The 21,770-nt window shown below is 38.3% G+C and overlaps 1 protein-coding gene across 4 annotated transcripts in view; it reads left to right on the forward strand.

The window, feature by feature from the left end:
* The window catches only part of LOC122713441 (alpha-1D adrenergic receptor), a 33,110-nt gene extending 13,965 nt beyond the window's left edge, over positions 1-19,145 (forward strand). For 3 of the 4 annotated variants that reach the window (XM_043933881.1, XM_043933883.1, XM_043933880.1), the window contains 5 exons: positions 13,509-13,733; positions 14,638-14,956; positions 15,604-15,867; positions 16,332-16,628; positions 17,350-19,145. In XM_043933881.1, the coding sequence (XP_043789816.1) occupies positions 13,509-13,733; positions 14,638-14,956; positions 15,604-15,867; positions 16,332-16,628; positions 17,350-17,587 (1,343 nt within the window). In that variant the 3' untranslated portion in view covers positions 17,588-19,145. The remainder of the gene's footprint in view (positions 1-13,508; positions 13,734-14,637; positions 14,957-15,603; positions 15,868-16,331; positions 16,629-17,349) is intronic. The other variant, XM_043933884.1, reaches the window with a different exon arrangement.
* Positions 19,146-21,770: the final 2,625 nt, after the last annotated feature.

Below are 21,770 nucleotides of genomic sequence, written 5' to 3' on the forward strand. Positions count from 1 at the left end.
ACGCTGATAGTTTGAAGTCGAATTATTACGATCATTTTCAAATATCAAACATTCGCGCTTCCGTTTCTTCCCTTTTCTTCTCTTTTCCCTCGTCGAGCGAATAATTGTCCAAAGTTTGGCCAATTCGTAAAATAATTCGCGCGAAAGTTTCGAAACATCCGAAAGGGGGGAAGATTTATCGGGGAGGATATGCATGCAAGATAGTTTGTTGCTGGTGAAATTTACTTAGTGGAGGAAGGGCGAGATATCGCGTCGGTTATGCGTCTCCCACCGGGGCTGTGTATATAGACTATGTATAGACTTGAGAAACGACGAAAACTTGGGCAAAACCTTGGGCGAAACGCGCGATAAACGGAATGAATAGGACTCGCGGTGGATGGTTCACCGTGTCGCCGAGTCTACGTCTTTCTAACGAAACGAACGAATCCGCCATTTTATCCATCCGCGTGGAGGGGATGGAAGAAAGGCGCGGCGGAAGAAGAGGAGGGGAAGGAAAAATTTGAAACCGTTCCACCCGGTTCCACCGTTTCTCTGAGCAAAGGGAGAGAATCGAACATTAATCCCCATCCATTGTCGTCCAGCATTCCGGTCGAAACGTGTTGATAGCGCCATAAAGTTTTCCAGTCGGCTGGTAACAAAATATACGCGATAGCTCGACACGAAACGGCGTAACGACCAACAACGAACGTTTTTGCTTCGAAAATTCGAATCACGTGCTTCGAGGTCACCGTATCTCCGAGTAAAATGGCAATTAACGCCGCCACAGGGCCGTTCCTGTACCGTGACTGACAACGGAAGAAACGAGATTAAACGACGCCTGGCCGAGCGAACCATTTTTCACCATCTCTGCCCGGGAGAGAAAATATGAAACGTGGATATATATATATATATATATCGTACGTGTATTCGATTCGATATTCTTGGGAAATTAGAACCATTCTGCCCTGTCTGTGCATTAAATATAGCTCGCAGATACCGAATAAGCTCGAAAGTGCAAACATCGAGAAACCAGCGAGATCTCGCGAAATTTCTTTTCTTCGATCTTGTTTGAATTTGCCGTGTCTGTTTGACCGAAGAGATTTCGGTCCAGGATATTGATCTTTATCCGTGCACACGGATTCGAGCAAAAGACGATCAGCGCGCTGTCGACGGTGGTTAATTATAACGCATCCCCCCGCGGAATTTATTTTGTTCCCGAGAAAGTTGATGGGAATTTGATAAATGGATTTGTGGAAGGGGGGAGGGAAAAAGGCCAGTAAGCGATTTTCGTCGATGGAAATGGCCAAAAACGAAGCCCGCAATTGAGATATATTTTTATAATAATGGATAGTGGACAATACCTTTTTTCTGCGTTTGTTAAAAAATGGAAATTCGCAATAAAAACTCAATGGCCCGTCTCGGCTATTCCGTGAATCGTTATTAAAATTAAATTTCCCTAGGATACGATCCTCCTGCCCGATTGTTTCGACTCGTCTGTTTTGAGAAAATTCGAGTGGGGTATCGAATTTTTCCTTTTTTTTGTTTTGTTAAAAATATCGTGACCATGCCTCTGTATATTCCAATACAGTTGAATACACGTGGAAACGAAATGTTGTATTATATTTCGATCATTTTTCATCAGTGTTCAACTAGTTGGTTCGTAAACGTATAATAATTGGCACGAGTTTTCGTCGCGTAGCATCATCAGGTTTAGAACAAGTTTTAAATTAATAAACCTAGACGTATTTAATAGTCCGGATTGAAACAACGAGAAACTGTTTGCTGGTTATTACCGCACGTTCTAAAAAGTGTCCAACAAATATCAATTCTGGGAACATTTTGTCGGAACAACGTTCGAGTTTCTCTCTCTCTCTCTCTCTCTCTTCCTTCCTTTAAATTTATGATATCAATAGTACGAGCTTTTCCGTGTTAATAAACGTATCTAACATGGAAAATAACCCGGGATAATCGCAATAAAGAGCGTGGCCATCCGGCAAAGATTTATAAAATGTCCATAGTTGAGGATGGACTAATAATTTGTAGGAATTCTGCACCTCTTTCTCCCGGAGGTATATGCACGTTCTCGCTGATTAAACTCGTCCACGAGACGATTCAACGAAATCCTCTCACGTGAAACGAGTCGGTATTGGATTGTCTCATTGAAAGTGAAGGAACTCCTCTCGGCTAGACCGAGTAAAAAAGATTTAAGGACTTAGAAAAAAATTCCTCGAATTTTTTTTTTTTTAATAGAACATTCGATCAACATTTTCTCGCGTAAATGTAATTTTCGAAGCTTGCTTTCCTAGAATTTTGACCGTTTAATAAATTCCCCCCAAAATTCGTAAAGCAATATTTTCAGAACTCTCTCTCTCTCTCTCTCAAAAAATTAATTCTTTGTTTTTTTAAAAAAAAAAAGTACGTTGATCGATTTACAAATCGCGAAATCATTCACGAGCGATGATAATATATTTTACGCCTCGATAAATCTCGGATGTTCCGCGGATACACGAATGGACGCGAATACACGTATTTCCACAATTCCACATCGGCTCTTCTTTCCAGTTATTTCGCCCCGTAAAAATGGCGTTGGACCATGGCGGCGGAGAGGTTGCCACCATTCCATGCCTCGCGCTGTATTACACGGCACGTTGGAAAAAGCTGTTTTCATTTTTCTCGCCGGAGATAGGCCGGAGCTTTAAACGCGCGTACGCGTATAGTTGGCCGTTTATCCACGTGCCTAATACGATTTTTCTCGCGCAAAATCGAGTTAGAGAAGTTTCGCCTCTGATTCTTAATTACCGGGCGAAAAAACAAGAGAGGGGGAAGAGAGAGAGAGAGAGAGAGAGAGAGAGAGACGTTGGAACACGTTGGCCGGCAACCAACGCGATTTCTGACTTTGCTAATTAATTAATCCTGATGCCGAATATTACCTTGTTTGAACCATGACCATTCTATTAATCCCGAGTTAAACGGTTTCGAATACTCGAGCCAGTTGGTTCAAGTATTTGAGTATCGAGTAATTGCTCATTTGCGACATTATCTCGACGATTTTTGCGAGATAAATTCGAATAAATCCATCCAAATTCCTGTTATTCATCATTCGCTTAAAGGGAGATAAATCCGTACGCGTCAACAACGCGTTCTTTTAACTTTACCTTTTTTTTTAACGATATTATATATTTTGTTCCGAAAGATGAATCGGTTGGAGGATCGATCTCGAACAGGTGTTAATACGTTCGACGTTCGAAGCGAACGGAGAATAGAGCGGAGCCGATTTCTGTCTTGCGGAAATTCTAGCGAAACGGCAATAATCGTGGGGAGGCGGTGTTCCTGGACGATGGAACGCGAGCAATTGCCAGTGTATTATAGCATGAAATTTCACCATGGACAGACGTCACTTGGATCTCGTTGGAGATGTTGAAATCGGTTGTTGTCATCGTCGTGTATTTGACGAGCAGGTCAAATGCAATTAGAATTCTCTCGAAGATGAATTTCACTCGAGGCCACCCATCATTCTGGAAAAACCACGTTTTTTTATTCTTTCATCTTCGTGATATATATATATATCTTATGGAAATTTGAATGATCGCTCTTCCCGATGATTTATTTCCATTAACGACATATTGTTGCACGAATATCGATGATAAAGCGATATCATCGAATGCTTGCCGATATATCCTCGGTGGATGACCGAATACAATTGTTGGGCAAGCGTTAAAATACATGGGACGGAATGGAATTTGGAAACACGTTTCATCGAATACGATGTAAATGCCGTATATATATATATATATAGATTTTGCTGTTAGGCAGAGCGGTTCGTTGTGTATGATTAAAACGACCCAGTTCAGAAAAAAAGTTTTCACCGGTGAATTTCCTATGCATCGTTTCCGACCTCAAACTATCTATACGCCGATTTGGTATTGGCTCCATAGATTTATCTTGGTATTCTTGCCCATCGTCATATCCCGTTTCGAAGCGTCGGTTGCTTTAAAATTAAGTAAATGATTTTTTAACACTGGACGATAAAATACTCGGCTTTTCTTTGTATATTTTAGCGCCAGTTTCCACAGCCCGCAGGAATAATTACGCATAATTTAAATCGATATCGTAAGATGGATGATTTTTTTAGAATCGCGGCGTACAGAAAGAAAGGCAAATAGAACCAGTTTTAGTAAAAAAGAGGTTGGCTTTTAAGCATCTAAATAAACACAGTTCAAGTTCGCCTTTGTTGAGCTTCCAAATAGAGGCCCGCAGCGTCTGGTATTTATCCGATCGAACGTGTGTGCGCGCAACCCACGCAGTGATACAGGTGTAGTTTCCAGAGCCGAGAAAAGAATGCAAACGGGACCGAATTGTCCGAAACGCTCGAGTTGCATAGATGGCCGAGCATGTCGCGTGTCCGATTAAACAGTTGCTCGCTTTTTCTCGTTTAGTAAATAAGAATATATCTAGGAAATTTTTTTTGTTTCTAGTTAAAAAATCGTTCGATAAATTTTCTGAAAACATAATCCATTAATTCGAGGTTGAAAATTGGTTATTTTATTATATGCGCAATGTTTTCCAACGAAAGAAAATTTCTCCCGCTATTTTTCACACTTACTTCGTCTCTTCGTTGTTCAATTTTTTAGGTAAATCTGACCACACGAAATCTCCATTTAGGAGACGATACAAGGGCGGTGGTAATTACGGTATTATCCCGCAATGGACTATCCTTGCGTTTGTTGCAGTGACATTCTGGTGTGTTAAACGACGAAACGCGATTCGTTAGTCGACGCGTTGTGTATAAATATATAATGGCGAATAGTGGTGCGAAACGCTTTAAGAAAATCTAAAGGGAGATGGCGAAGAATAAAATACGGACGAAAGCGTTTGAGAAAAGGGTATACGTACTCCGAAATCTCCCGAGTTTCATCATAATTGGATCTATTAAGAGCGGAGACAATTTGCCATCGTCTAGGGAGGCTCCATAAAAAGGAAAGCTGAAAGCTCGGATATTTGAGGATTTGTTCTCGAATAAGCCTGTCGATGTCTCTCTCAAATCTCTTCGATCGTTTCGGCTATTTTGTAACGAAAATCTACGCCTACTGTGTGCTTTATTACCATTATTTCGCTTAGATCGTTTAAATTTAAATATTTACTTCACGATTTTTATATTTTTTCGTATTGCTAATTGATAGCAGTAAAATTCACTTATACATTTTCGTCCGTAGTATCTAATATATTACGATGAATTACTTTGAAATAAATTTGCGATCATATTTTGGATTTTTATAAAAATGGTCCTTTCCAAGATTTTGAAAGATATTTCTTAAAAAGATCGATTTTATCAATCATTTTATCACAAAATACAACGAATTATTGCACAAACTATCATCGCGTGTGTGAAACGAAATAGGCCAACCTTTGAATCTGATGATCAATTTTTCACTAAGATCGAGGAACAGACGCGCTCTGATCTTGCCCATTTACGATCAACCCTTTGTAACTCGAAGAAAATACGAGTTTCAATCCACCGAAAGGAAACGTAGGAAAGCTGCGGGGCAAATCGATTCTGTTTGCACGATGAAAGGAACTCTGGTTCCGGTAGAATTCTCGATATGTCGCCACGAAAGATAGCGATTCTTTCGAGACCAGATCTTAACATATCTAAGGACAAATATAAGAGACGATGTATCGTAAGTACTTGTTAATTATTCCAGAATAGGACGAATCGTTTTAAATGAGAGAATAAAATCGGATCGAAGAAAATATTTTTATTTTTATATTTATTGATTCGTTATTTAAATACGACGATTTTCTTTTATTTCTTATTTGAAAATTGAAAATATTATAAATAAAATAATCGTAGAACGGATTATCTTTATCGATCTTCTTATACGTGAAATTCATGTAGTTTAATAAGAAGTTCGATAAATGGACGAAATTTGCGATCGTACGAATTTTTAAGTGGAATAAGTCGGCGCATACTCGGACGCAAAGAATTTAGATGGATCGCGACAATGGTTCCTTGAATGGCATATTTGCTTGTTGATAAGTGATGAGATTACAGACAAGATAGATATGTTTTTCGTGTCGTAAGAATTTGTGTCCAAATTTGTATTCAAATTTTCAATTTTGTGTTTCTAGGAAAATATCAAAATGAATTTGGACAGGTGCAGCGATCGAATTTCCTTTTTTGAGAGGCAAATTTATAAATGATAACGAATATTAGGAATTTCCAAGAAGTTTGAAATTAATTGAACAGCGACAAGCGGTTTTCCTTCACCTCGTTTGTACTTCATTATATATATAATTCAAAATTAATTCAAAGTTGGTTTAACCGCAATTTAACCGGTTCTCACAAACGAGAACCAAGAAGCAAAAATTCTTCTTCGTTATTTTCATTTTCCTTTCAAAAATCTTTCTCAAATCTACTACTCGATTTCAAAGAATCCCATTCACTTTCAACTCGACTCAAGCTCTTTTTTTTCGAATTCTCAATTACTCACACAAAAAAAAAAAAAAAAAAGACCGCAGACCACTCTCGTGCTGTCCTGTGCTCTTAAAGTTCAGATAAAATAATTGGCCGCGAGCTAAACGATCGTTTCGCCAACTTTCCCCATCCGAAAAATTTCCCCAACGAGAAACTCACGTTGATGAACTAATTGCCGCTGGCTCCACAATTTCAGAGCAGATACTCCACTTCAAACTTGCGCTTCAAATCCTACGAATCGATCCATCCCTTTCGACCGTTTACTTTTTTCCTCGTCGAAGAGAATCGAACGAAAATAATTGAGATACATCTCTCTGCATACAATTCCCATTTCTCGTGCGATTCCACTTTCTATCCTCTTCCTCTTCGAACATCCTTTTGTCCCTTGATTCTCATCAAACGTAGGGAGGATCTGTCGAGGGATCATCAGGTGGAATTATTACTTGTTGCAATGACGAAGTTTAGGGACGTTGGGAAAACGCGATTTCCAATAAAAGATTGAATCTCGAGGAAGTAGTGGATTCCTTTGTAGTGGCACTCGATTTTTAACTACTAACGAGCGTCACCGCCACGAAAAACGTCCGTTTCGACGTTCGCGGGAACGGTTATCGAGGTTAAGTGTGTTTTTCCGTTTATCGTTAAGGACTCGCCAATGGAATGGCGCTCTATACGCCTGTTCCCTCGAATATTATCGAATGGAATATGGCGAAACATGTCGAAATTAGTTTCCTTAGATTTAAAACAATCGAGCAAGAATTTTAAATAATTTTTATTATTTTTGCGTCATCCTTAACATATCGTCCACCTCGTGCCGCAACCGTGACATTCCTTCTTTCTTTAAAAAACGTGTGAATGAATTTTAGACTGATAGAACTGATAGATGATGTTTTAAATATTCATATTTCGACAAAATGACGAATATCTTGAAAAGATATTACGAATAATATCCTATGTTTAAAATATAACCTTTCATCGCAGAATTGCAATCTCTGACACGACAATTTTTCTCTTTCGAAAAATTAAAAATTTCTTACAAATAGTTATATATATTCGATAGTGTCGCAAAAAAAATCTCATTCTACGACAAAGATTTGACTATTTTCTTAAAAATTCTCTAAAACAATTTTGCCAAGCACAGAGACTTGCAAAAGTGTCCATTTCAAGTCTCTTTTATCACGTTTTAACTTGGCTCGTTGTTAAGTTTTCTTCGCGCGCACCGTTTGAAATTGTAATGCCAGTTTCACGTAACATTTCACCGCTCGAAAGCAGGCGAAGGATCACGTCTGTTGCAACCTCTGCGAGAAACCTTGCTGCGGGAAACAACGGAATTTTCATTTGTCCATCGTCCACCCGTTGCCCGTGGTCACGGTTTCCTCCGGACCACGAGAATGAAATATTTCTTTGGCTGTGGAAGACCAACCAGCTTCTTTGTCATGCATCTGCCCTCCTTCTCATCCCATCGGGGACGCGCTTTTTTTAATTAATCACCGCTCTTTCGACTCGTTGTATCGCGTTCACGTTCAAAATTCCACTCGTCGCGTATCAAGGAAATCACGCTTAGGAATTTTTTCTTTGGGAACGCTCCCTACGGTCTCTATCCCCGGGATTATTCCCTTTAAAAATGGATTTTAAAAAAATGAGAAAAGGGAAAAAGAGAAGGGAAAGAGTTTTTGCTTCTTCTTTGATTAATCTTTGAAAATATTCTATCAATTGAATCAATGAGTTATATAAATGAGTTATTAAATATTAGATTATTATGTAAGTGGGTCGTTCGAAGAATTATTATTCTTTTGGAATAATAAATATAAAAGTCACGTAATAAATGGATTTCCTCTACCCGAAATGGAATTTCCTGCCCCACTTATTATTGAGTAAATAATAACGAAACGAATTTTATTATTATTCCTTTATAATAAAGAGCGTACATGTAAAATAGCGTGTACTCGTCTTTGAACTTATACTTGAAGAAAAAAATCTTGACTATTTGTAAATAAGTAATATTCGATGTATTACGCTAGGGATTTGATCGATAAAAAAATCCTTTGATATAGTTCACTCTATACTCGAGGGTGTTCTTCGAGGATCTCGAAAATAACGAGTCGAGAGATTGAAGGAGTATTCGGTATCGCTGACTCGGATAAAAAAACAAAAATCGGCGATAAGATAATTCTCTCGGTGAAGAAATTACCGTATCGAAAATTTTATCCTTGTTTCGAGCAACAAAGGTGAATAAAAATTGCTCTCATCGAAGGAGAAAGATCGAGGTTGAACGAAACCCGCATAATTTTTTCCCCCTGGATTACGATCACGATTGGGTATGACCAAACTTTATGTAAAAAGCTTTGATTTTTCTAGAAAAAAAAAAAAAAAAGAAAAGAAAGAAAGAAAAGAAAAGAAAATTAAAGTGGAAAAAAAGAATAAAACTTCAAGTTTATAAGAATACAAAATACGCTTGAATAGAAAAGAAAATCTGTATATAGAAGCTGTATATTTATATTTTTATATTTCGCGCCAATTCTACTTATCCGAGTTATTCCTGAAATATTCGTCGTTCATTTTTCTTCTAGCGGCCATAATCGTAAAAAAAGATCATCAACGAGTTATGGCATTTCCCCTGTAAAAATCATCCCCTTCTTAAAACCAATCTCTTCCTCCAAAATATTATTCTGTATCCGAGTCCGATAGACTCGCTCGGCCCTTGCCTTATTTTCTTATAGGCTCTCCCCGTGTAACGAACAACTTGAAAAACAAATTTTTTACGATCGCAACATCTGAATCTCGTTAAATTCTCGATACGATTCTTGATAAAGGATCGTTCGACGAATAAACGAAATCATCTACGAGATTTTCGAGAATTGGAAAAAAAGGAGATGAGAGATATACGTATGCACAGTCCTTTGATTAAATTCTAAAATCCTGAAAGACACTTTGATTCTTCGCGTTAATTTACGAGTACGTGGAGGAAAAGAAGAAATGCGAAGATTAAATCTCTTTAGCTACACTAGAAATCACCAATCTCCAAAATTTATATCGTTTCGCAATTTTCTTAATAATTCTTAATAATTTTGCGCTCTAGAAAATTTTTCCACTAGAGGAAAATTTTTCTCACGTCGCGCAAAAAAGAATTTATCTTTATATTTTTACAAACGATACAAATATACGAAACGAAATATCCCTTACTTGAATCGTATAAAATCCACTCGCAGCATCACAAATAACGGCGCGCCCATCCGACATTTATCAGCGTGTACAATTTTAGTAAATGCTGCTTATCCAACTGCTTGGCCAAGTACAGATATAAAATACATTCTGTCGGATAAATTCGCATATATATGATCGTAAATATAGCATGGACGGCCATTCGACGATAACCATTCGATGTGCATAGATTTTTCGATATATAATAACGCGTATGAGCCGAAAGGAGAAAGGGGATTCCATTTCCAGACATCTCCAAGACGTTTCATTATCCATTCATATATATATATATATATATATTCTCTATACTCGCGCGCCTCCTCAAGACTCATATTTCACGAGGAACGATTCACCCTTTCTCGTAGTTTGGAATCGCGCTTGAACGTCGTTAATCGTCATTGATCACGAATCAACAACGAATTAATTTCGACTCGTAATACAATTAGTCGATCGGTTCTTTTAAAGCTTGATAACAGTTAAGACGATTAACCCGATAAAAGTTGGTTGGTCTTGATTAAAATCTATCAATCTAGGTTGATCGTTAACCTAGTTCTTCTTCTTCTTTCTTACACCGTTAATATTGAAATATTAATCGGCACTTCGACGAGGGATTTTCGCCAAATTATAAATCTCGATCTATAATTTCGATCGAAGAATCTCGAGAAATTGTATGTATCTCGCGATGAACGATGGAATTTTAATCTATGTTCCACACGTTGAGTGAAACTCAACTCGCCATTATCCGGCTGACAGATAAGAGCTCTCTCTGTCATCTACTTATGAGCCTCGATTTTCTTTATTTATTTTCGCGAAAGTTTATCGATAACGCGAGAATCGTTATCGACGTACTTCGAGAGATTTAATTAACTTGAATTACAATCGTTTAATTACACATTAATTTGATTTCGTTTAATGTGCTTCGCTACGATTATTTTTTCCCCTTTCGACAAATTAATTAATTCTTCTAATTACAAATATAGATTACACGCTATTGTATCGCGAAATTTTCAAAATTTTTTCGATTCGACTCTTCCACTTAAAAGCGAGATATATCGGTAGAATGAAAAGTCGAATTGTCGTGAAATAAATATGGGTGTTCGAGTCCGTCGATGCGTTTATCACGCGGAACGTGTCATCGTTTCGGGATCGCGATTATTATCGAGAGATGGAAAAGGAAATAACAAAGGATGTTGAATCTCTACGTGAACGTCGTACCGTACGAACGAGCGAGGCGACGAAAATTGCATTTCCATCGCGGCTATCCCCTCCCCCTTCGTCGTCGCGAATATGCATATCGTGCTCGTCCACGAAATTGTTTCTCCGCAACGATACACGCTCCGCGAACGAATATACATATCGAGAACATATCGGATTTTTCCCTATCTCGATTCTCCGCCAAATCTTTAAAAATCTTTATTCCGTTTCTTTCTTTCTTTCTTTCTTTCTTCTTTTTCTCGAGGAATCTTTCAATTTGGATCCAAATTACGGGCGAGACGGAATGAGCAAATTTTGACGAAGCGAAAAGTATTTTTCGACGCGAAAGAATTCGTTGTTAAAGTTGTTGATTTGTAAAAGATTTGTGGTTGATCTTGTTTTTTTTTTTTTTACTTCTATGGAATGGAAACTTGTCCTTATAATGAAATCATAGAAATCCGACGTAACGATAAAAGAATACGAAGTTTATGTATAGAAAAAGATTAAAAGCCGATATTAAGTTTTGTACGGGGTATTTTCACATATAGTCGAGAAAGTTTTTAAGTGTTTTTCAAGGATATATCGGTAAAAGTTCGATTTCCGCTCCGCTGAGTAAACATTAATATCAAACCAGGAGGAGGGTTATCCATTCGATACTTGGGAAAAATTTTTCCATTCCATAAGGAGCTTTCCCCGATCCAGGACCTCGTAAATACCGAGAGATGAAATGTAAATGATACCGGTGTATAATGCATACCGGTTGAAAGTTCAAAGTGACGAGATTTTATTCCGGATAAAATTGAAGATTCGTATAATGGTAAACGAAATTTGAAATTTTATTCTCGTTCGCTTTTATACCCGCCTCTCTTCCTCTTAAAGCTTGTTAAAACCGTTCTCGCCTCGCGTTTATTTGTCGCGTTTCAACTCGTTCATCTGGAAAGCGCAATTAATCCCGCGTTGTCACCCCGTCACAACGAATATCTATGATTCCATTGTTAATTTCGAGGAGACCTGGAGACGATTCCGCTCTCTCGAGGAATTTCATTAGATGCAAAATTATACGAGTTAAGTGTATCGCGTCGATTTTATCCATAGTTAGCGATAGGGGAAATGATAAGGCAATAGTGATAATGCAGGGTATATCGAGACGAGGAAAAATGAAAGGAAGCTCGATGGAATACGAATTCGTGATCTCCGGCCGGAAAGCCGATATTCCGTGTCCTTCAACCAGACCACCTTCTCGATTCTTTCGCGTTATTGCCACTTCTCTTTCGTTTTTCCATCCTCTTTGCTTCCCCCTTTCGAATTCGACATTTTTTTCTTTTTCTTAATAAGCTTTTTAACTCGAATTTCTTCAGCGGTCAAAACGTAAAAAAAAAAAAAAAAAAAAAAGAAAAAAAAAGAATTACTCTCCAATGGAAATAATTAAAATAAAGCCTCGGGAAGAAACACAGCTTTATTCTTGAAAATTTCTTCCAAGAAATCGGAAATTAAAATTCTCGTTTTGATTTCAACGCTCGATCTCGAATCTTGTTTCTTCAATCTGAGATCATTTCTCGCTTGGAAAAATCATTTGTTTACGCTCGAAACGAAATCGTTTCGCTTTGATTTCTCCCTCTGGAAAGCTCGTCTTCGTCGCTCTATTCTAACTAATTGTTAAACTACCACTGGAATTTACTCGATTTTACGGTTAAACGCGCGAGCCTGTTAATTTTAACTCGTAAGATGCACGTGAAAACGGGCAACATCAAAGGACCTCGATGTTAACAGCTGGTTTACATTCGTGGCATTTTGTACGCTTTCGAGTTTGGAATGCTCGTTTGGATGGATCGGAATGCATCTCTAAAATTGCAAAAGACTTTGCGTGAAAAAAAAAAAAAAAAAAAAAAAGAAAAAAAATATTCATACATATTTGACCAACGATAATTGAAAACGAGTTGGCCTCGTATCCCGACAGAAGGTTGATTAAGGATCACCGAAATGAAAAAGAAGATATAACCGCTCTTTCGCTTTCGTGTAAAGCCATGCGTCACGCGTACGAGTTGAACGAATTACGGAATACGAAATGAAATTGAATCCCTTAATACGTGTCTGGTAAACTGTTGTTCGCTGTTTTCGCGCGTTTCGCATCTCGCGTGGACGATTAAATTGGATTATAGGGTGTGGAAATTCTCGAAGGAGAGACGTTATGATAAGAAATGGACGCGCTCTTTCTTTCTTTCTTTCTTTCTTTCTTTCTTTTTTCCTTTCTTTCTTTCTTTCTTTCTTTCTTTCTTTCTTTTTTCTTTCTCAAAAAGAAGCTTGTTTTTGCGATACATCACCAAGATCATCACAAAAAAGAAAGGATAGATTAAACTATACTCGGTTGGCCGAGTTGGATAATTTGGAATACGATTGATATACCTGTTCCTCAGTTATTTATATATCAAAGTGCCCGGTTAATAATAGATTTTTTGCATTGAAATAAGCAGCTCGAGAATGAATGGATAAAATTTGGCTCGGAACGATATCGATCGTTCATTTTTGTTTTCGTTTCAATGGAATTGAAATTTATAAAATCGTCTTGTCTTTTTATTCGTTAATTTCTTTCTTTTCCGTTGAGTCCATAATCAAAAAATCGGTCTCTAAAATTACGATGAAAGGATCACGTTGAATGTTGCAGGGTACTGGCCATTCGGAGTGATGTGGTGTAACGTGTACGTGACGTGCGACGTGCTGGCCTGTTCCGCGAGCATAATGCACATGTGCTTCATCTCGTTGGGCCGGTATCTCGGCATCCGGAATCCTTTGCGGACGAGGCACACGTCCACCAAACGGATGGTCGGCTTCAAGATAGCGGCTGTGTGGTTGCTCGCCATGTTGGTCTCCAGCTCGATCACGGTTCTGGGTAAAATGAGATTTTACACGTCCTTTACGCATTAGATTCGACGGAATAATCGAGGACGAATCGTTCGTTCGTTCGTTCGGGAAAACAATAATCGAAATTGGGAAAAAGAGATCGATACGATCGTAATCGTAAAACCGGATCGGATATTCGGAAGGAAAGCGTTTCCTTGGAGCGGCAGGTTAAATGGGAAACTTGTAAGCGAACTCTTCTTCTTCTTCTTCTTCCTCTTCTTCTTCTTCTTGCCATTCTATCCGAAACAAAGGCTGCTCGATATTCGAAACTATTTACGCATACAGTGGAGCCGGGACCGTGGACTGGTCGATAAACGATTACGGTTTTGCCCAACGGGCGCCTCGTTTTTTGAGAGTCGCGAGATCCGGGGAGGGGGGAGGAGAAAGATTGCATTGTATCTTTCCAATATTGTCTTTCTTTTTTCTTCTTCTTCTTTTTTTTTTTTTGAATGAACAATCTCTTAATCCTCAAATTTCCGTCCTAATTTTTCACATTTGCACATTTGTTCTCGGATCACTCTTATTCACCGATTAAATTAATACTTTTAAAAGTACTCGTAAAAGTCTTGGATCTAGAGAAAATCTAAAATCCTTGTGCAATTATGTCTCTCAATTATGTCTCAATAAATGTCTCTCTTTATCGAAATAGCTATAAATTACGCGCGTAGCGGATTTGAAATAAAACGAAGCAAATTACGCAGGCAATGGAACGTTGTACTGAATGTGTTCGCCGAAAAGGTTATATATACGCTTCAAGTGACCTTGGTTTTGATCCAGATAGAGAATTTAGATAGGATTTGTCGCATATTCAAACATCATTCGCGTTGAATAATTTACCAAATTCCTTCATCCAATAGGTTAATTTTATTATTTGTAACAATCTTTTTCCCCAGGCATAATAAATCCTCTGAATATTATGCCACGGCCGGGGGCATGCGTGATCAACAACAGAGCGTTTTTCGTGTTCGGCTCCCTGATCGCCTTCTACATACCCATGATCGTCATGGTAGCCACTTACATTCTGACGGTGCAGCTGCTCAGGCAAAAAGCTCGTTTCATCGCGGAACATCCCGAACGAGATCAGTTTCGAAGGCTGGGAGGCAGATACTTCTCGACCAAGGCCTCTTCCACCGCCACTTCGACCGTGGAAACCGGCACCTCTTCGTCATCGCGGTACACGTGGAGGACTTCCGGCGGTGTCGGAAGCGACAGGTAAGCGTAACGAACAAACAAATAACGAAATAACGAGTGGGGAGGATTTAGAATCGCGTGTAAATCTTCGTTTTGGAATTTTCCCTCTCGATAACGGGACGAAATCGTGGAAGCAATTAGAAATCGTAATTTATCCCGACTGCGAGTACACCTTTAATCCAATTAATCTAACGCGACGTAAATTTCGCTGTTGAACATATTTTAACCGACTCAATCGCGTTAATGGAATTAAAAATCTTTTTTGGTCCTATTTCACTCAACTTTCCCCTCTTAATTGGAAAGGAAATTAAGGGATACGATTAGCGAGGCAAAATATGAAAAAAAAAAAAAAAAAAAAAAAAAGAAAAAAGAAGCGACGAAGTCTCGATCACGGTGAAAATTATAAATAACGCGATTAATTTATTCGTTCTGAAATTATTCTGGTCCGCTAAACACGATGCAATTTCGTGCAGTCAGATATCAATTTTTCTCTTGCATATTTCGGTAAAAAAAAGAAGAAAGAAATTTGGAATAAAATTTCGAAACAACGAAACGTATGTAGCGTGTGTGTGTATGTGTGTGTGTATATATACGGTCCGCGAGGAGGGCCGTGTGCTGCGATTCGTCGTGATAACTTGTTGCCACGGAACAACCGTTTAATTTTCCAGTTTAACCAAATTAAACGCGGAGGCTCTGTACCGTCGCAAACATAACAGGTGCAGGGGGGCAAGGTCGGCCGCAAAGTCTCAACCGCAGTTGAATTTCGCCGTGAACGGGGCGAGTAACCCGGCCGGAAGCGGAACGACGAGACTGGCGACGAAAGTGGATCAAGCGACGCAAACGCCTGAGAATATCGCCCGTGAAACAAGGAATTTCACTCTGAAGGCTTTGAAGCTCCAATTAAACGTCACTCCCAACACCCTGAATCTCAGGTTCGAATTCCTTTTCTCTCTCTCTCTCTCTCTCTCTCTCTCTCTCTCTCGTCAATTTGCTCAACAACCTTGCTTTCGCGATTAAAGCACGATTCGTCCGTACACGATTTAGTTTATTTCCAAAAAGTATTGAAAGTATTTGTCTCGCTGTTTGCCTCGATCGTTCGTTTATAACGAAATTAACTATTCAACGCGGCTCGATATCGCGATCCTCGGGTTATCCCCGATGTTTGTCGCGATTCACTAGGTTGGCAAAGTTTAATCGCGAAATTGAGAGGTTGTTCGTATCCCGAAATCCCCCGGCACACACAGGATTGTGCGTTCAACGTGTGGAACGAGTCGCGTTCACTCTATGGGATTAACCCCCCGAGCATGGAAACCCATTTGCACATGCAAATGGCGGTCGATTCGGCTGACTTTCGAATCCGGAGGGCAAACACAAGCTATATCCCCCGTGTTCTCAGGTTTCTCCCCGGTAGAACGAAGAGGAGATCGTTGGCCGCGAACGCCGTTGCAACGGAGCAGAAAGCCAGCAAGGTGTTGGGCCTGGTTTTCTTCATGTTCGTGCTCTGCTGGGCCCCGTTCTTTCTCTTGAACATATTTTTCGCCGCGTGTCCCGAGTGCTCGGTGCCGGTACACGTGGTCAACGTATGCCTGTGGCTCGGCTACGTGTCCTCCACGATCAATCCGGTCATCTACACCATCTTCAATAGAACGTTCAGGGCTGCGTTCATCAGATTGTTGAAGTGCAAGTGTTCCAGGTGAGTTCCTATAGGATAGATCAACAACCACTTTTGATTGTGCGTGCTTCTCGGGATGATTGGAATTTATTCGAAAACTTGGATATTTTTTTTTTTTTTTTTTTTTTTCTTATTAACTTATATTTTGGTTGCGCTCTTTTCTTAGCTTTATCGAGGCTTACGCGGATTTTTGCAATATTGGCGATACTTTGTCAAGACAACGTTCGTAGTCGCGTTCGTTAAATGGAAAGGGAGATAAGTGATTGGTACTCGAAAGATAATATGCACGTATCTGAAAAGTATTCGATATTTCTATCTTTCAAAAATCGACACGACGATCTCTAGATGAGAAATAATTGGACCTTCATCGATAAGATAATTCGCAACTAACGATCTCGTCGATTTCCTTTAATTTCCTCTCGAACTTTCCACGTACCTCGTCAACTAGAAAAAGAATAGTAAAAAAAGAAAAAAAAAAACGGAGAAAAACCTTTTATCGCTCATTCTCTTTACCTGTATCTACTCGACAAAACTTGCTCCCATAAGAAAGAAAGACAAATCTCGGCAAAAATATCCACGAAGAAGAAGAAGAAGAGGAAGAGGAATAAGTAGGGGAGGTATTAAATCCCATAGCACGTTCCTGGCCCCGTATTGTAGGCAATGAAAGCCCGATAGACCGATCGTTCCACGGGCTTATTACTCTTCTTTAATGCATGTACCTGAAGGAAGAAACGTTTTCTAGGTCAGCAAGGCCGAGACATCGTTCGGTGACGGAAAGTGGACGAAACGCGATGAGCCTGTGCACCCCGACCGCGCTGCCATTGGTCATTAGTCTTCAGGGTACGCCGTTGTTGACGCCAACACCGAATCCGACGGCCACGCCTGCCTCGGCAACCTCCTACGTGACGATGATGCATCGCACGCCAACCTCCCTTTACCGTGACACTTTTCATCAACAGGAGCACGATCAGAATTGTTGAGGAGAACAAAAGTGTCCCTCCTCCCGGGGATGCGAGATCGATCACGGGTGGAACGCTCCACGATTCCTCGTATCGAGGGGATTTCTGTTCTTTTTTTTCTTTTTTTTTTTTTCCATCTTTGTGAAAATTATCGATGGATTCCGTTATGCGAATTCTGAAAGGAAGGGGAAGTACGTACAAAAGTTTTCCAACTAGAAATTATTATTCCCCCTTATTTACGCGAGAAGAGATGAAATGAAATTAAAAATCCTTCGAATATGGATGCGTAATGGAGAGAAATCGAGTAACTCGAGAGAATGTTTGACATTGATCTAAAAATACCTGCCGCACAATTTTTGCCTCCGTGTCTTTTCATGCTCAATCGTGGTAGAGGAAGAACAGCAAAGAATCCCGAGAAGAAATATATATATATATATATATATATAAATATGTAAATGTGATAAAACATTTTGTATTGTCGTTTATTTTCTTCTGGAAATTTTCCAGACGATGCAAAGATCGTTGATCCAAGTGTTTCATCGAACCAAAGATTATTCTTAAGTGGAAACGTACCTTTTAGAGAGAAGTGATAACGAATTAGAAGTAAAATTGCATGGAATAAAAAATAGCGCGTCGATTCCATCGTAATCCATGATCGCGCGGACGATCATTTTTCATCGATCTTGTATCTCTTCTTCTTTNTTTTTTTTTTTTTTTTCTTTTTTTTCCGATACGTGTCGATTAAAACGCACTATCGTCTGTGATACCGATGGAAAAAATATTTCTTCGTTCCACCGCGGATATTGAGATTATTCCTCGGTAGAAAAGAGATTCGATAAATAAAACAATCAAGAAGAAATTAAATAATAAAGAATAGAATCTTATTTACCTATAGAATTTTCTCGATTTTAAATCCATCGTTGTTGAGATCGACGAAATTCCCACACTTTCCAGCCAGGAAGAAAGAAAGAAAAAAAAAAAAAATGTCATTCCTACTTTACCTTCATTTGTACTAACTTTTATTTGACAAATAAAAAGTATCCATTACAAATAATTGTAAACTGTATATCTTATATAATACACACATCGTGATACGAGCGAGATTACGATTCTCTCTCTCTCTTTCTCTCTTATCCATTCTCTCATGCATACATTTTTCATCTTAATTGTACACGCACACCACTTTCTCCCTCTCTTTCTCTCTCTCTCTCTCTCTCTCTCTCTCTCTCTCTCTCTCTCTCTCTCTCTCTGTCTCGATTTTCTTTTTCTTCTTTTCCTCGGCCGATTCACAATTACTGGAACTTTCTTCCATCTGTGTCTTCCCTCGACACGCGTTCGCACAAACACACACAGAGACACACACGCTAAACACACCAATTTCTCTCCCTCTCACGCATTTCGTGTGTGTATATGTATGTATATGTATTTATGTATGTTTCTCTGTTTGTTGCCTGTTTCTCGTGTGTTATTCTTATTACATAAATCGATCTCGGAGTATAATGAAAAAATGTTCCGTGCCGCTTCCATTCTACTATTCAAAATTTATTATCTACGTTTGACGCCAATTCGAAATAATATATAAAAAAAAAAAAAAAAAAAAAAAAAAAAAAANNNAAAAAAAAAAAAAAAAAAAAAAAAAAACCATACATAAAATGACATTTCTTTAGAATTTAAGGATATTTGTAATTATCCACCATCGAATTCCTCGTCAAGTGTTAAATATATCGATAGCAGAGAAAAATGGACTGAATGTAAATTAAAATCAACGAGAACAAATTCATCGTTGCAATTGGAAGAGAAGCTTGCCAAGAACATTTCTCATCCCCGACATCACGAAAAAGACGGTACAATCGATCGTGAGTCGAACGAAAATGCACGCGCGATTCTCTGTTCGAGATCACGCGGACGTAAAAGATTCCCTTTTTATTTCTTTCTTCTTTATTTTTTTTTTCCTTTTTTCTTCCTTTTTTTTTTTTTTTTTTTTTTTTTTNGTGTGGTAGGGGATGGGGGGGGGGTGGATCATCGGAAAAGAGGGGGCTTGGTTTTGCTTATTAAACCTAAGAGAAAAAAAGGGCGGCTCCGCGTCGACCGGCGCCGGTCGTTTAATAGAGATGCGTTAAAAAAAAATGCCCTTCGTAGCGTCATCAAAATCCTTTCTTTTTTTTTTTTCTTTTTCTTTTTTTTTTTCCTTAAGATTATGATTTCGTATCTTTTCTTCTATTTCCGTTTCGTTACGAGGTTACGGTATTATATTGTATCAGGGTATGAAGGAGAGAGAGGGTAAAAAGGGTGGTGAGAGTTTCTATTCGAGGAAGGGAAAGAGGACGAGTTCGCTCTAACTTAAGGGCGGCTTTTCGTTTCTTCTCTATTATTTCATTGTCACTTCTTCCTCATCTGCGATAAATCTCTATTTAAAATTGGCGCCCGCGCGCTTGTTCAAGTTTGCAACCTTCAAAAAGAGAACACTCTTGTTGCGTCCTATCGCCGACGAACCCAACGTATAAAAAGTTTCAGAGGAAACGAGATGAATCTTTGCAGAGCTCGAGAAAATGCAAACAGGATTGACTTCGGGCTAGTATTAATTTACGAACGAATTTCTTTGTTTTTTTTTTTTTTTTACTTTGCTTTCTTGCTTCTAAGACTCTGCTTCGAACGACCCGCGCGAAGAGACCATTGTATTAGTGTTCACTTTTGAAAGTTCGAACTTGATGTTCGATGTTTTGTTAAATGTTTGTTAATTTAAACATTTCGATTCGTACGTATAAGTAATAAAACTTTCTTCCTATTAAGCTGCTTCTTCTTCTTCCTCTTCTTCTTCTTTTTTCTTTTTCTTTTGTCTTCTCGCAGATGATCATAACGTGTGATTTTTTTCTTTTTTTTTATATGTCCTTAGAAGTGATGTATATACGTAATATAATTTCTAATACATTGGCCATTCTTATTATTTAAGAACCAAATTACGTCCTTTTCCGGTTAAACGCGTTACCTATTTTCTAAAAAAAACGCATCCTCAGACTTCGTTGCAAGTTTTTCCTTTTTTTTTTTGATTCAACATCTCGTACTATATAGCGATATTTCCAAAACAGAGTTGCCTTGTATAATAGCTTAGTAGTTTATCACTCTCTATTATTAGAATTCTTACACGCTTAACAGTTACATCGCAGAAAAAGAGATTACGAACACTTTTTACGCGCTCGATCAGTAAAATTGATAAGTATACGATCAATGCAAAATCTTAATCGATACGATAGTTAATCATAATTAAAGATAATCGTAATGCAGCAATAGACGGGTGGCGGGCAGCGATTGAGGAAAGGGAAATGATATCGTTAACGATTTCTTTTCTCTTATTTTCTTTTTTTTTTTTTTTTTTTTTTTTTTTGTTTTGTTTTAGTAAAGTAATATGTTATATACAAAAAGTATCGCATATTATAATGAGTCGATATTTTTTATAGATTTAGTTCTCTCGTCGTTTCTGTTTTCAATTCATCACTCGATAATCTCTCCCTTCCTTCGATTTTATCGCTACATTTTTCCATTGATATTTTAAACTTTTCGATCTTTCACCTTCAGCTGTCAGAAACTTGAACATGTAAAATTCATGAATTTCTTTTCTTTTTTTTCTTTTTTTTTTCTTTTTTTTTTCTTTTTTTTTTTTTACGATTTGCCACGAATAAAAGAACAAATTTCGTAATGTTTCCGCAGCAAAACAGCGAAGAAAAGAGGGAACAGAGAACAATGTGCGTTTCGATAGGGACTCTTTTGGGGGGGATTAGTTAAAACAATAAAGGAAATAAAACGAATGGGAAATAAAAGAAGAAAAAAATGATCATATCAAAGCTCGTCCAGAGCTGTGGAGAAAAGCACGTGATATAAAATGATTGGGGGAAAAAAAAAAACAACTAAAAAAAGAGAAAAAAATGCGTAAGATCGAGAACGATCTCAGGCGTAGAAATAGTGCTGTTCTTTGGCCTTTCTTGTACGAGGATGTTGCTCCTCGAATGCCAATTCCATGTTTCTCGACTCGTGAAAGCAGGCAGGTGAGCATTTCTTGCTCATAAATCCGTAGAATCGAATGGAAAAAGTCTGTAGAGTAGACTGTCTCTCCTTGCTTTTTGCTTCGACCGATTAATATTTATATAGGAAATTTTTTCCCTTATTTTTTTTTTTCCTCTTTTCTTCTTTTTTTTTTTTTTTTTTTTTT

Source organism: Apis laboriosa, unplaced genomic scaffold (assembly GCF_014066325.1).
Source record: "Apis laboriosa isolate Shangri-la unplaced genomic scaffold, ASM1406632v1 scaffold23_cov150, whole genome shotgun sequence".
In the NCBI taxonomy this organism is placed as follows: Eukaryota; Metazoa; Arthropoda; class Insecta; order Hymenoptera; family Apidae; genus Apis; species Apis laboriosa.